Genomic DNA, 15,965 nt, shown 5'->3' on the forward strand with positions numbered 1-15,965 from the left:
TATTTGCACGACTAGGTATTTGTATTGAAATGTTTCTCATAGTCCATTTATATTCACAGCGGTAATGTCCTGTACTTATTTAAGAATTTGTTTGCACTGTCCAAATTCATAGCCAAAATAGTCACTATAGTATTACTTTATTTTCTGTTTTTAGTCTTAGCCCTTGTACACACGGTCGGACATTCCGACAACCAAATCCGTCGGATTTTGTCCGAAACTGTTGCATACACACAGTCGGACAAAGTTGTCAGAAAATCCGTTCCTACTTAACGTGATGACGTTATTTCGTTAGGACTGGTCTACGTTCAGGCTAGTAGCCAATATCTTTGGTCTAGGAATTTGATCTGAGCATGCGTGGCACTTTGTCCAATCGGAATTCTCTACACATGATCAGACAAAGTCTGATCGGATCATGTTGTCAGAAAATTTTATAACCCAGCTGGAAAACTTGGTCCGTCGGATACTCCAATAGAAACAGTCCGATGAAGCCCACACACTGTCGGATTATCCGACAACACAGTCCTATCGGACATTGTCCATCGGAATGTCCGACCGTGTGTACAAGGGTTTAGACTTTTCATTCTTATGAGTTGACCTAAACTCATGTGCTGAGTTGGAAATTTTAAAATGGAATGCTAATTTCAAATGCCCTTTCTAGTTTATCTTAAAGTGATACTTTTTGGGAAAAGTGTGACCCTCTCCATAATGGAGCCTACAGCAACAGTGAAATCCTGCCTCCTGGCCACTGAAGTTGCAGAGGCCTAAAGTAATGTCAGATGAAGTAAAAAAAAAATAATTGGACCTAAGAAGTTGTTTTAACGGTATATTTTACAGTGATATTGTAAATGGGGTTTGGGAGGTAGAAATGATAGAGGGATCAATCCTAGCATTCAGCTTCAAGGTACTTTAAATGTGTGTTCCAAAATTTGCCGCCTCAACCTCCACAACATCTCCAAGATATGCCTCTTCCTAACCACATGCCACCACAAAGCTTCTAATCCACTCCCTGGTCATCTCTCAGCCTTGACTACTGCAACTCCCTCCTCACTGGCTTACCTCTAAATAGGCTACCCCCTCCTTCAGTCCATCATGAATGCTGCTGCCAGGCTCATCCACCTTACAAACCACTCAGTGTCTGCTATACCCCTTTGCCAATCCCTCCAATGGCTGCCACTCAACCAACAAATTAAATTCAACATACTAACAATAACTTACAAAGCCAACAACAACCTGGCTCCCAGCTACATCACTAACCTAGTCTCAAAATACCAAACAAATTCTTCTCTTCGCTCCCTCCAAGACCTACTGCTCTCTAACTCCCTTGTCACCTCATCCCATGCTCGCCTCCAGAACTTCTCCAGAGCCTCTCCCATCCACTGGAATATTCTACCCCAATCTGTCCGACTTGATCCTAATTTTTCCGCTTTCACTTTGAAATTCCATGTGATAGAAAGATTGGGGAGAAGCAGCCAGCAACTAATGGAGTGGTGCGAGTATTGGCACTTATGGAAATGAGGGTAGAGGATGTGCTGAAATGGTCCAAGCAGGGGAGAGCTCAGGCAAGACTAACAACACTGCTTGTGATTTCAGTGCAGCAGTGGTAGTGTAGCCTACTAAAGGGACTTAGGATCTGACTCTTTTTTATTTTTTTATTTTTAACAGTTATTCTTCAGTATTTAAAATATTTTTAAAGTCCAGCTCTGGGGTCTGCTCCCAGTGCCCCCCCCTCCCATTAGGCCCTCAGGGGTATCTTCTGTTTTGTTTTTTTATTACATTTTTGTATGTTTCTGGCAGTGATGTGAAGTTACATAGTTACATAGTTGGTGAGGTTGGAAAAGGACACAAGTCCATCAAGTCCAACCTATGTGTGCGATTATATTTCAGTATTACATTGTATATCCCTGTATGTTGCGATTGTTCAGGTGCTTAACTAATAGTTTTTTGAAACTATTGATGCCCCCCGCTGGGACCACCGAATGTGGAAGGGAATTCCACATCCTTGCCGCTCTTACAGTAAAGAACCCTCTACGTAGTTTAAGGTTAAATCTCTTTTCTTCTAATTTTAATGAGTGGCTATGTGTCTGGTTAAACTCCTTTCCCCAAAACAGTTTTATCCCTATTGTGGGGCCTCCAGTATGTTATTTGTAAATTTAAATCATATCCCCTCTCAAGCATCTCTTCTCCAGAGAGAATAATTTCAGTGCCTGCAACCTTTCTTCATAACTAATGTGCTCCAGACCCTTTTATTCGTTTTGTTGCCCTTCTCTGTACTCGCTCCATTTCCAGTACATCCTTCCTGAGGACTGGTGCCCAGAACTCGACAAAATACTCTAGGTGTAGCCGGACCAGAGTCTTGTAGAGTGGGAGAATTATCACTTTATCCCTGGAGTTAATCCCTTTTTAATGCATGCCAATATTCTGTTTGCTTTGTTAGCAGCAGCTTGGCATTGCATGCCATTGCTGAGCCTGTTATCTACTAGGACCCCCAGGTCCTTTTCCATCCTAGACTCTCCCAGAGGTTCTAGATCATCTTCAGTCTTCTACTGGTGATGGGCAATTCAAAATGATTTGGTGACACAGCATTGCTATCTGTGTCAATACACTAAGTGCAGGACACTGTGCTTAGGGAATGGCAGCCATGACACCCTGCACTCCCAATCTTTCCTCAAGTCTTCTGGGTTGAGTCAAACCTGACAAGGATGAGTCCTGCATCTCTCCCCCCGGTTCACGGCTCACACCTACCATTCAGAAGTGTGCCGTTAGAACACAGTGTCTGTCATATCAGCTTCCCGCGAGACTACAGTCTCATTCATACTCTCCTCATACACCCCATGTCCATGTGCGAGATTGCAGCTGAAAGGGCGGAAGTATATTACACTAAGGACTCGGAAGACAGCAGTTAAGATGGCCCTGTCTTATCACAGGAAGCACAAACTTTTAAAGAGCTGGAATAAAGTAAGGAATATGCAATTGGGGCTAAAATATGATGCAGAATGTATTAGAATACCTTTAGCTACTAGCTTGTTTAAAAAGCAGAATTGGAGATGGAGAGCTTACTTCCTCTTTAAGACTTTTTGAAATTATTCACTCTCTTGTCTCCTAAAATCAAGTGACTTTTTATGTGATATAATTGTTGCAGTTCTGAAAAATTATTTTCACACACTTACTCTATGCCAGATGAAGGTTATCTCAGATAATATTGCTGAATTGAGCAGATTTTTAGTGGGCTGAAATTTTTGCAGCAGTTTGGAATCTTTATTAAGGGACCAGATTCCGGGTTAGTTGAGAGATGGAACCATGCAAAGCAAACTGCTTAGGAAACATAATATAACATTTCCCATGCATGAGCCTGTGAGATTTCATCCATGCAGATAGTTCTAGAAGTCAGACAGTAAACTCCACACATCAATAAACTGTAAAAAAAGAACTTAAAGAGTATGTTCAGCTAAAACAATTTATCTTTTGTTTGAACTGAGTGGGGAGGGGTTAGATCTGCTGTTAGGTTTTTACTCCTATCTAGGAAGATGTATTCTCATTTCCTGTCCTATTCACATTGGTTTATCAGATGGGAAGTGAGGAGATCTCCCCCACAGCAACACAGTCAGAAATAAAAATGCATTTGGCAATTTACATGTAACTGGGACTTTTATAGACACTAAATGACATATATTATTATAACCACATACAATCACAAATTACCTTATTAAACACAAATCATAAAATCATGTGATATGAATATGAATTGAACAGCATTGTTGTAATCCAATACCAACAAATTGTAATACAATATACCTACAGAGGTACAGAATCTCTTGCTTCAACGCCAAGCCTATATGGATAGACCCAATGCGTTTCAAACACTTGTCTTCTTTTGGGGTGTACATGGTATATTATATGATATAAGGACTACAGATGACATTGGCCATGTAAATTAAAACATATGAAAGGATGCCTTTATATGATCCACATTAGAACACACCAATGCATTTTATAGGACCTCTAGAATACAGATGGACCGGAGACAAATATTTTGAATCTGACCAGTGTCATTATCAGTAACCCTTGTGACTATCATCCAGGGTTCAAGCATTTTGTGTGTTCCAATGTGGATCATATGAGGGCATCCGTTCACATAGTTTCATAGTTAGTAAGGTTGAATAAAGACACCAGTCCATCCAGTTCAACCTCAGTGAGTGTCTACAATTGTCCCTATTCCTGTACATTACACACTCACATTGGTCCCTACCCTCAAGGAGCCCACAATCCAAGGTCCCCATTCATATACTAGGGCCAATTTTTGGACAGAAGCCAATTAACCTACCTGCATGTCTTTGGTTTGTGGGAGGAAACCGGAGTACCTGGAGGAAACCCACGCAAGCACAGGGAGAACATGCAAACTCCAGGCAGGTAGTGTCACAGTTGGCCAATGTCATCTGTGGTGTTTATATCGAAATAATATTCTATATACAGTATACCCTTGAAGAAGGCAAGTGTTTGAAACACATTGGGCCTCTTCATATGTGCTTGGCTACTTTGAATCAAGAGATTCTGTACGCATGTCATACAACCCCAATTCCAAAAAAGTTGGGACGCTGTATAAAATCTACATAAAGCAGGATGTAATGATTTGCAATTCTCATAAAACCATATTTTATTCACAATAGAAAATAGAGAACATATCAAATGTTTAAGCTGAGAAAATGTACCATTTTAAGAAAAGTATAAGGCAATTTTGACACTGATGGCCACAACACATCTCAAAAAAGTTGAGGAGAGGCAATAAAAAAGCTGTCAAAGTAAGTAGTACTAACAAGGAAGAACTATAAGAATATTTTTTTAATTATTAGGTTAATTGGCAACAGGTCAGTAAGATGATTGGGTATGAAAAGAGCATCTTAGAGAGCCAGTGTCTCAGAATTAAAGATGGGCAGAGGATCATCAATCTGTAAAAAGTTATATCTCAAAATTGTCAAACAATATAAGAATAATGTTCCTCAATGTAACATTGAAAAGACTTTAAATATATCGTCATCTACAGTACATAATATCATCAAAAGATTCTGAGAATCTGAAGAAATTTCTGTGCGCAAGGGACAAGGCCGAAATTCAATATTAGAAATATTAGATGCCCATAATCTTAGGGCCCTCAAAAGGCACTATGTTAAAAACAGACATAAGTTCAGGAATCTCTGTCTGTAAACACAGTTTGCAGTGTCATCCAAATGCAAGGTAAAGTTTTATCATGCAAAGAATCTGTGTCTGAACATGATCCAGAAACGATGCTCTCTTCTTTGGGCCAAGAGTCATTTTAAATTGTCTGCTGCAAAGTTGAAAACTGATCTGTGGTCAGACAAATTGAATTTGACATCCTTTTTGGCAACCACAAGTGCCATGTCCTCAGGACATAAGAGAAGAGGGACCTTCCAGCTTGTTATCAGCACTCATTCAAAAGCCTGCATCTCTGATTATATAGGGGCATGTTAGTGTGTACAATGTGGGAAGCTTGCACATCTGGAAAAGCACAATCATTACCCATGCCTATGATGTCTTTTTCAGGGAAGGCCTTGTATATTTCAGCAGAACAATGCTAAACCGCATACCACATCTATGACAACAGTATGGCTTCGTAGTAGAAGAGTTCAGGTGCTTAATTAGCTTGCCTGCAGTCCAGACCTTCCACCAATTGAAAATATTTGGGGGGCGCATGCGCGCGGGCGATGGAGATGGCAGCTTGACTCCCTCGCTCCGTGCCGTCGGATCTTAAACACCGGCCTAATCCGACATAGACGCAGCCTTCCCAGGTCACACTCACCCCTGCCGGCTTCGGAACATCCCGCGGGGGCTCCGGTGATGCATCGCTCGGCGAAGAAGCCGCCGAGGAGTCAGCAGCATCGCAGGTCCGCACAGGCCTCGGCCAGAGGTACGCTTAAGATGGCGCCGGAGCCTCTGGACCCGGACGACGAAACCCAGCTCTCAGTGGAGGGTCCATCGTCCCCCGCAGACAGCCTGCACTTGTTCCCCATGGATGGGGGAAGTCCCCCCCCCCGGCTGATACGGACGACCTCCTAGCACGGTTCTGCAGCATCGTACGGGATGAAATCACAGCGGCATCCCGTAAGCTTTCTTCTGAATTCGTGCGGGGCCTTAAAGAGATAGGCCACCGCACCAACCAGTTGGAACACCGCAGTTGTGGAAACCGATTACAGAACTCCTGCGTCCGGAGCGTCAGCTAGCTGCGCATCTCTTTACTGCAACCAAACTCACCATAGCAAGGGCCTGGAAGACTCCGGTTCTTAGCTATGAGGCTGTTAAGAACTGCATGAATGATATAATGGTGAACGAAAAACTGACGGCGATAACATCAGACACCCATGCTAAATTTCTTCGGGTCTGGCAGCCCTGGGTGGCTTATACCCGCCCATCCAGATTTGATCCTGCACTCCTCTCCCTTTGATCATTGGATGTCCCCCCCGCTCCAGGGACCCCCCCCCGCCCCCCCTCTTCCCTTCCTCTTTCTCTCCCCCCCCCCCCCTCTTTATCCCTTTTTTTTCTTTCTGCCCCTTTCTCTCTCTTTCCTATTTCTCTATTGCCATCTCTTTTCTCATTTCTTCCCTTCTCTTATCACATCTGTCTCACAATGCACTCAGGCTGCTCACTGGCATCTATGTCCACTAGCGGGGGTTTCTTCTTATTCCCCTCCTGAAAGCAGCCCAACTCCGTCTGTTTGCGGTGTAAGAGTTTTTGCTCGCTTTATTACCGTATATACTCGAGTATAGGCCGACCCGAGTATAAGCCGAGGCCCCCAATTTACCCCCAAAAAACTGGGAAACCTATTGACTCGTGTATAAGCCGAGGGTGAGATATGCCTGTCCATCCCTGTGTGTGTCCGTCCATCCCTGTGTGTCCGTCCATCCCTGTGTGTCCGTCCATCCCTGTGTGTGTGTCCATCCATCCATCCCTGTGTGTGTGTGTGTGCGTCCATCCATCCATCCATCCCTGTGTGTGTGTGTGTGTGTGTGTCCATCCATCCATCCATCCCTGTGTGTGTGTGTGTCCATCCATCCATCCATCCCTGTGTGTGTGTGTGTGTGTGTCCATCCATCCATCCCTCCGTGTGTGTGTGTGTGTGTGTGTGTGTGTGTGTGTCCGTGCAGCCTTGTGTGTCCAGCCTACCTGTGTCCCAAGCCTCCGTCCGGTCCCGTCCCGAGCCTCCGTGTCGTCCCGTCCCGAGCCTCCGTGTCGTCCCGTCCCGAGCCTCCGTGTCGTCCCGTCCCGAGCCTCCGTGTCGTCCCATGCCAGGATCGCCGCTCTTCGTCGGCGCCCTGGCGGCCATTCCCCTGTTCAAAAGCCGCGCCTCCCGCCTCCGCCTGTGATAGGCGGAACACTCAATTTCCCAGCAGTCTGTGTTCCGCCTATCACAGACATCGTCTCATCCTCGTCCGTAGTACGAGGATGAGCCGATGTCCGTGATAGGCGGAACACTGACTGCTGGGAAATTGAGTGTTCCGCCTATCACAGGCGGAGGCGGAGCCGGAGGCGCGGCTTTTGAAAGGTAGAATGGCCGCTGTCTGTCTGCTCGACACGCTGTTCGGGCAGTCAGACAGCGGTGACTCGAGTATAAGCCGAGGGGGGCACTTTCAGCCTCAAAAAAGAGGCTGAAAATCTCGGCTTATACTCGAGTATATACGGTACCTGTTGTGTGGTTTTCAGATATTGGCACCTCATCGCATAATTGAACTCTGTCCGTCCCTATGCCCCTTTAGCTTTGCTTTATGGGGTGTGGTTGCGTGTCGCGACCAATTTAGAAGCTTCTATGTGACTATTTTAGGCCGGACACGAGTCCACCATTGTTATGTCCCTATGTAACGCTTCACATGTCTTTGTACTATTATTGGCAGCTTTATGCTATCTTTGTATTGTCTCACTGATGTGGAATTTTTCAATAAACCTTTTGTAAAAGAAAATATTTGGTGCATCTTGAAACAAAAAATACTACAAACTAGACCCAGGACAGTTGAGCAGTTAGAATCCTATATCAGGCATAAATGGGACAATATTCCTCTCCCAAAACTCTAGCAACTGATCTGCAGTTCCCAGACGTTTGCAGAGTGTTGGTAACAGTAGAGGGGATGCTACGCCATAGTGAAAATGGCCCCTTCCCAACTTTTGTGAGACACGTTGATGCCATCAGTTTCAAAATGACCTTATTTCGTGTTTAAAATGGTGCATTTTCTCAGTTTAAACATTTGATATGTTTTCTATTTTCTAGTGTGAATAACATATGGGTTTGTGAGATTTGTAAATCACAACAATCAGTTTTTATATAGATTTTACACAGCAACCCAACTTTGTTTGTGGTGCAACGTATTATTGTAATTATGCAATATGTCTTCTGATATGTCAATTTTCTTAATCTAGATGGGAATGTTTTGATCTGAAACAAAGCTGTCAAGGGTAATATTCTAATTATTACTACTGTAGATTAGAAGACTTGACAATAGGCTTATGCCGCATACACACGGTCAGAATTATGGTTGGAAAAAGCTCTGATGGTTTTCCCAACTGAATTCTGCTCAAGCTTCCACACGGTCACACCAAATTCCGACCGCCAAGAACACGGTTACGTACAACACTACGACGAGCCCAGAAAAAATCAAGTTCAATGCTTCCGAGCATGCATCAAATTGCTTCTGAGCATGCGTAGGAATTTTGTGTGTCGGAATTGCTACAGACAATCAGAATTTTCCGTCTGAAAAATTGAGAACATGCTTTCAAATTTTTGCTGGCAGGAATTCGGCCAGCTAAATTCAGATGGAGCCTACACACGGTCCCATTTTCCGATGAAAAGCTCTCATTGGTCTTTTGCTGGCTGGAATTCCGATCGTGTGTATGTGGCATAAGCCCCTGTACACACGGTCGGAGATTTCGACAACCAAATCCGTCAGATTTTGTCTGTCGGATTTTGTCCATCGGATCTTGTCCGAAACTGTTGCATACACACGGTCGGACTAAGTTGTCGAAAAATCCGATCATTCAGAACGTGATGACGTAATTTTGTTACGATGGGACTACGTTCAGGCTAGTAGCCAATAGCTTTGATGTAGGAATTTTTATCTGAGCATGCGTGGCACTTGGTCAGATAAAAATTCTCTACACATGATTGGAGTATGTCCGATCGAACCAGTTGGTCGGGAAATATTTCCAACAAGTTGGAAAATTGGGTCCGACGGATATTCTGACGGAATCAGTCCGATGCATACCACACACAGTTGGATTATCAGTTAGTTAGTTAGGACACATTCCGACGGATTCTCCGACCGTGTGTACAAGGGCTTAGAGTTTTCTTCCAGATGATTTGGGGCCAGGTTAGTTTATCTGAACAATGAAACCAACTCCAGAAATTCACTTCAAAAGATCTCCTTGTTCAGCTATTTTTTAAGTGCATAAATATTTCTTTTACAATGGAATGATTATTATTGTTAATGTGCATGGCGTACTGGCCTCTACTGTACAGTGCATTAACTTGTTATTCGCAATTAATGGCACTGCTGTGCACCGATGTTGGCCAGACACATTAATACATGTTGCATTAACTCTTGTTTAACCAGTTCCCGACCAGCGCATGCCGATGTACGTCGACAAAATGGCATGGGCAGGCATATTGGTGTACAGGTACGTCCAATCTTTAATGGTTGAGACCCCCGTGAGTCCAGTCGCGGGTCCCGTGGACTCGATCGCCGTGGGCATACCCGCAATTGTCTCACGGGGCGGCTGAACGGAGAGTCCCCGTTCTGCCTAGCAACTAGTGACGCTGATCTCTGCTCCATGTGATTGGAGCAGAGATCAGTGTTCACTAAATGAAACACCCCTAGGAACACTTAACCCCTACACTGCCACCCACTGGTTAACCCCTTCACTGCCAGTGTCATTTACACAGGAATTACTGCATTTATATAGCAGTGATTGCTGTATAAATGACAATGGTCCCAAAAATGTGTTAGAAATGTCCGATGTGTACACCATAATGTTGCAGTCACAATAAAAATCGCTGATCACCGCCATTACTAGTAAAAAAATAATTATTAATAAAAATGCCATAAAACTATCTCCTATTTTGTAAACACTATAACTTTTGCGCAAACCAATCAATAATCGCTTATTGCGATCTTTTTTACCAAAAATATGTAGAAGAATATGTATCAGCCTAAACTGAGGGAAAAAATGTTTTTTATATATATTTTTGGGGGATATTTATTATAACAAAAAGTAAAAAAGAATGCATTTTTTTTCAAAATTGTCGCTGTATTTTTGTTTATAGCGCAAAAAATAAAAACCACAGGGGTGATCAAATACCACCAAAAAAAATCTCTATTTGTGGGAAAAAAGGACGTCAATTTTGTTTGGGAGCCACGTCGCACGACCGCGCAAATTGTCAGTTAAAGCGACGCAGTGCCGAATCGCAAAAAGTGGTCTGGTCTTTGGCCAGCAAAATGGTCCGGGGCTGAAGTGGTTAAATGTGTTTGGCTGCACAAAGTCTAAATGGACCCATAAGTGAAAAAAATTATGTAAAAATAATTAGTGGAATCAGATTTACAGGCAGCTGTAATATATGCAGATCTTGACATTTCCTGTAAAATCTTTAGCTTTGATTGTCCACTTCCCAAAACTCTAGAGTGTTTTCTCCATTATAATAAAAAGCATATGAACATAAAAGGTTCAATTCCCCAACTAGTTTGTTAAAGTCCAGCATTAGGCTCAATTTACAATGTTTTAACATGAAGATATGGATATTTTTAGCCATGTGATTGTCATTTTTAAATCATGTTGAAATTTGAAGAAAGGAGTGTAAATTACCTGTATAAATAATTGGATAGTTTTCTTGGGACAGGCAAATTGGGATATTGCCCAAATCAGCATTATGGAGAAGGCCCCAGCAAGAGTGTAAATCATTTTATAACATCTTTATATCATTGGTGGGATAGTCATAGTGGAATGATAAAACCCTCTATTTGTGTTTTCATACTTAGACTGCAGATGCTGAAGCAACTTACAAGTAAATAGAAAATAAAGCAAATCCACTTCTGGTCACTGCAGCAGAGTGAAGAAGGGCAGAGGGAGGGTGTAAGAACCATTAGAGTTTATGGACAATATAAGGACAATACATATGCCATTACACTGCAAGGCAGATACAGGTGGAAAAACGATTTGCTGCTGGGAAGGGGATATTGGTACAAATACTGCTAATTGTCAGTCCCATTCTAGCCAGTGAGAATGAGTGGTTCACTTTCCAACCACTTGAGGTATATTTGGAAAAGTGGAACAGTGTCACAATGTCAGGGCCCTCAAGTAAGAATGAAAGACAAACTTCAATAACATGGGGGGCAAATTGGGGTATCTTTATGGAAAAAAACACCAATTATTTTTGTTAAATATATATATATTTTTTTCTAGGTTGTCATATAATATTGTTTTGGGTTCATAACACTAGGGCCAATTAGGTTTGGTGAGTAATATTTTTTTTGCTGTATGTTACTGTAGGAAATATTTAAACTGTAATGGCTTTTGGTAAACCATACATACTTTTGTTCTGTTTTAGGTTTTCAGTTTAAGTGTGGTAAACTATATTAGGTTGTTGCGGTTTATATGAAGCAAAAAGTGTTTTTGATTACCAGTATGGGAGGCAATATTAGTATATTGTACAGCTATTGTACTAATATTTTTTGTAAAAATGTAGGGAAAGACGCTTCCTAGCTGAGCTCAATTTTGTGTAGGAACACTCCAGAAATGTAATACACATCACAAATGCAGGAGTTAGGAATTTGCTTTTAACTGTATCGATGACTGCATCTTGGCTCCCTTAATATAACTATTACTATATGAGGACTGTGTGGTTTTAAAGATGCTTTAGCATGCTTTTGCCATAAGAACTGTATGCCGTAAAAACTGTCCTCTATTTGGCTAAGTGACTTTTTCTCATAGGTGGGGGTCAGCAATGAAAAAGTGATGAGTTGCTGGTTAATATTTTTCTGACTTTTGAGAGTGATTTCAATAACAAGCATTACTTACCATAAGAAGGCCTTTGTAGGCATAAACAATTCCAAGCCAGATTGTCATGTGAGTATTCTCACAGTGCTCCAAAAATGGAAGAATTGCAATGTCTCTCCCAGCAGGATCCGGCTGAAAAGATGAGAGAACAGAAAAAAATCTGAAAATGTCATAAAAAACTCAGTTTAGATCATTACACATTCCCTTTACTATTCTATTTTATTACTCAAATTAGGTTCAGAAGCGAGGGTTGAAAATAAATAAGTCATCTTAGTTGTTGGTGGGTTTGGGCACATTGTCATATGGGTCTTTTGACCTATCTCCTCCATTATGTTATTTTCCCCAAGATAAACAAAGAATTTACAGATTTAAAAAAGTAGTGACAGGCAGAACACTCTGTTTAAAAACTAATATCACCTTTTTTATTCAGCTCCCAGCTTTCAAGCTTCCCTATGTACCAATATACCATAAATGTACCTCTGTTGCAGAAAAATAAAACCTTTCTTTGATTTTTAGAACAAGGCCTTACCTTAGCCTCAGGTGTGCTCCATAGAAAGTTCATAACTTCCTGGTATGTAGATTTGGGACATAAACACCAGTAAGACACAGGAAGCAGTTCACCAGCTGACCTCATGTTTGCACGGCATCCCCAGAATTCCTCCAGGAGTGCATTTATCTGGCTTGTTAATGTAGGCTGCAACAGCTGCTATGTTTGCAAGACATCCCCGTGTCCCTCCAGATGGGCCTGGGCCACATGCTCTGGGGCTGCAAGTTGGACACACCTGATGTAGTGCAGGGACCTGCCTGATTGGATGAGTGAAGGGATACATAAGTGGGTCCTCCTATTCCATAGTTAATGCCCACCATGTGGTCATAGAGAGTTTAGCATGCAGCCTGGGCCCATCTGGATGGACATGGCGATGCTATGCAAACAAAGTAGCTGTGGCAGCCTAAATTGGCAAGCCAGGTAAATGCACTCCTGGAGGAATGCTAGAGATGCCATACAAAAATAGCTGATGGGTGTAGGGTGTATGTACTAATGAGGTCAGCTGGTGAACTGCGTCTTACTCTTACTGTGTTTTTTACATCGCAAATCTACATACAGAGGAAGTCATGAACTTTCTATGGAACACACCAGGGCTAAGGTAAGGCCTTGTTGTAGAATCAAAGAAAGCTTTTCATTTTTATGCAACAGAGGTGTATTAATGATATATTGGTACATAGAGTTGCTGGATTTTAGAAAACAAAGTGAACTTAGCCTTTAAAGCAATGATAGATTTGCTGTGCACACTGCTGTTGAGCTGAAATGGAGAAAAAATAAACATCAAGGAGAATCGAAACGCTGTATGATGATTACCATTTTTCTGATGTTTCTGCTCTCCTTTAATCATGGAAGCATCAAGACCTGAGAGGTCTTATATATAGCTAGGTAGACTTTAGAAGACATTAAATAAAACTGCATGTTTAAACTTACACAAATATGGGTAAACATTACTAAATATACCTACTAATAATATCAACTAAACCCAAGCACTTCAATCCTAACTAGTAAGTCTTATTTTAATATTGCTTTTGTTAGTTGCATCCTCATTCTTATGAATACAACATACACATTTAAAATCATAGCACTTGCTATTTTAAAACTGCTTCTGTCTTGCTTATAAGCAATACATACTAAATGCACTGCAAACGTGTCAGACACAAACTACAGGCATATCATACATTTCCAAAGGACTTATAAGACAGCAAGCATTTCATTTCTGACAAGCTAATTTCAGTTACTTCTGACTAATTTCTTTAGTGCTTAAGGGTCTGGCATCACACTTAAATGTTCTTCTGATCCTCGAGCCCTGAAAGGGCTTACACTTCCATTATACATGCCTATATTATGAATACTAGCAAAAGTGTACCCATGTGTGCACTAGACACACCAGGGGGTGAACAATATTACTTACATAAAATGGGATATACTGTATAAGGATGGAAAATTAGAAAATGTACCACACAGTGCATGTTTGAGCAGGGTAGGCAATTTAATGTACAACTCAGCGTATATCAAATTAGGGTGGATTGCTTATACTTTATACAAAGTACTGTATATTAGAACAGGGTAGCCTATATAGCTTACAACATAGAACCTGTCAGATTATTTAACATACAGCACACTGCATATTATAGTTTTATAATTTGTAAAAATAACTGTATAAAGAACAGCAAGGTAGTTTAAAAAAAATGCAGGATAGTGTATATAAGAGCAAGATTGATTTTATGTTAGCTGCATTTAAATTACAGTACACAATCCCTTTAAGTGGGCCACCCATTTAAAAATGAATAAAACAAACAGGAAGTTATGAGATTTCTCTCCAACAAGGACAGACACAAAACCAAAAATGTATTATAAGTAGAATAAAGAAAGGTTAGAATTGTTTTAAATATTTTTGTTGCTGCTCATGCCTTCCTGTCCCGGTGACAGCTGCACTGCAATTTCTTGTAAGATTGTCATAGGAAAAATCTACTCATAAGCAATATAGACACAACTGAAACTTAAATTCCTTCCCACACTATACAAACTCTCATTCCTCCCAACCCCAAAAATACACATATGGACTGGAAAGTAGGGTTTAAATTGAAGAAAACAATAATCTGCCTAGCGTTTGTCATAAAAACATATTAGTGACCACTTTATCATAATGCTCTCTGTTATGAACCAGTAGTAGTTTTAAAAAAAAAAGACAGGGGCTCTGCTGGTGATGTATCTGCTCTTGAGTTCCTGGGTGTGCATAGCCACTGCGTTCATTATAAAAGGTTATAAAGTTAGTGCAAATTTCCAAAATTCTCAGTTGGAAAGCGGACTTATGGTGTAAGATAACAGGGGCTACCATATTACACTACTTTATTAAGACAACTTGGAGAGATTTCTACAACAGGATGCTTCATTTTAATTAGGGACTAATTTTCTGACTTATTACTAATACTAATATGCTTACTGACTAACAGCTTCAACCCTTCTGGGAAGGCTGTCCACAAGGTTTAGGAGTGTGTTTATAAGAATGTTTGATCATTCTTCCAGAAGCGCATAATAAATACATGAATGAGCAAGTTTGGGGTGAAGGAACTTGACTTGTTGCACAGGGTCCTGACTTTAACCTGATAGAACACCTTTGGCTGGGTTCAGTTGACCCAACTGAATGACCATGCAATTGTCATTCAAAGTGCAACAGCGCTAAAAGCTGAAAATTGGCCTGGGCAGGAAGAGGGTAAAAGTGCCCAGTGGGGTAGTGATTAAATTGAAGAAAACATTAATCCGTCTAGTGTTTGTCATGAAAACACTTTATCACAATGCTTTCTGTTATGAACCAGTAATGGTTTTAAAAAAAGACAGAAGCCATGCTGGTGGGGTATCTGCTCTTGAATAGGAAGCTATCTCAGACCATCACATTTATATAACACTAAACAAACCTTTTAAGAGTATACTTTGACATTTTTTATAGAACAATGACAACAAACTAAAGTGGTCATGCCCAATCCAGGTATTCTCATATCTCTCAAAACTCAGACCCAACAGGTATGCAGGTTTAGGCCTAGACATTTCTCAGATGTTTATGACTACATGCTTGTTCCAAGTAACTTACTCAGTAGGTATTTCAACTGGATTTTCAGAATATCCCCAGAGCCTGAACCTTAAAAATTAGTCAGCAATGGGAGCTCCGATATTTTCAACCTCAAAGGTTTCCTTTAAATCTTGAAAAACATACTGGGGGCATGGCTATTTATGTTCATCATTTAGACATTTGTGTAATTACATTTGTGTAATGCACAAAAGCCACCTTAGCACTTAAAAATGCACTGAGTTTTCTGAGAACTTCAGTTACTAGAATATATTCAGTCTTACCTATTTCATACTACTAACATTTCCTCAG

At 41.2% G+C, this 15,965-nt stretch overlaps 1 protein-coding gene across 2 annotated transcripts in view; it reads right to left on the reverse strand.

Annotated features, from left to right (window-relative positions):
- GABBR2 (gamma-aminobutyric acid type B receptor subunit 2) overlaps positions 1–15,965 on the reverse strand; it is a 984,619-nt gene that overhangs the window by 78,084 nt on the left and 890,570 nt on the right. For both annotated transcript variants that reach the window (XM_077492007.1, XM_077492008.1), the window contains exon 14: positions 12,067–12,177. In XM_077492007.1, the coding sequence (XP_077348133.1) occupies positions 12,067–12,177 (111 nt within the window). The remainder of the gene's footprint in view (positions 1–12,066; positions 12,178–15,965) is intronic.

Source organism: Lithobates pipiens, unplaced genomic scaffold, assembly GCF_037356315.1.
Source record: "Lithobates pipiens isolate NorthernLeopardFrog02 unplaced genomic scaffold, aLitPip1_a1.2 Scaffold_19, whole genome shotgun sequence".
NCBI lineage: Eukaryota > Metazoa > Chordata > Amphibia > Anura > Ranidae > Lithobates > Lithobates pipiens.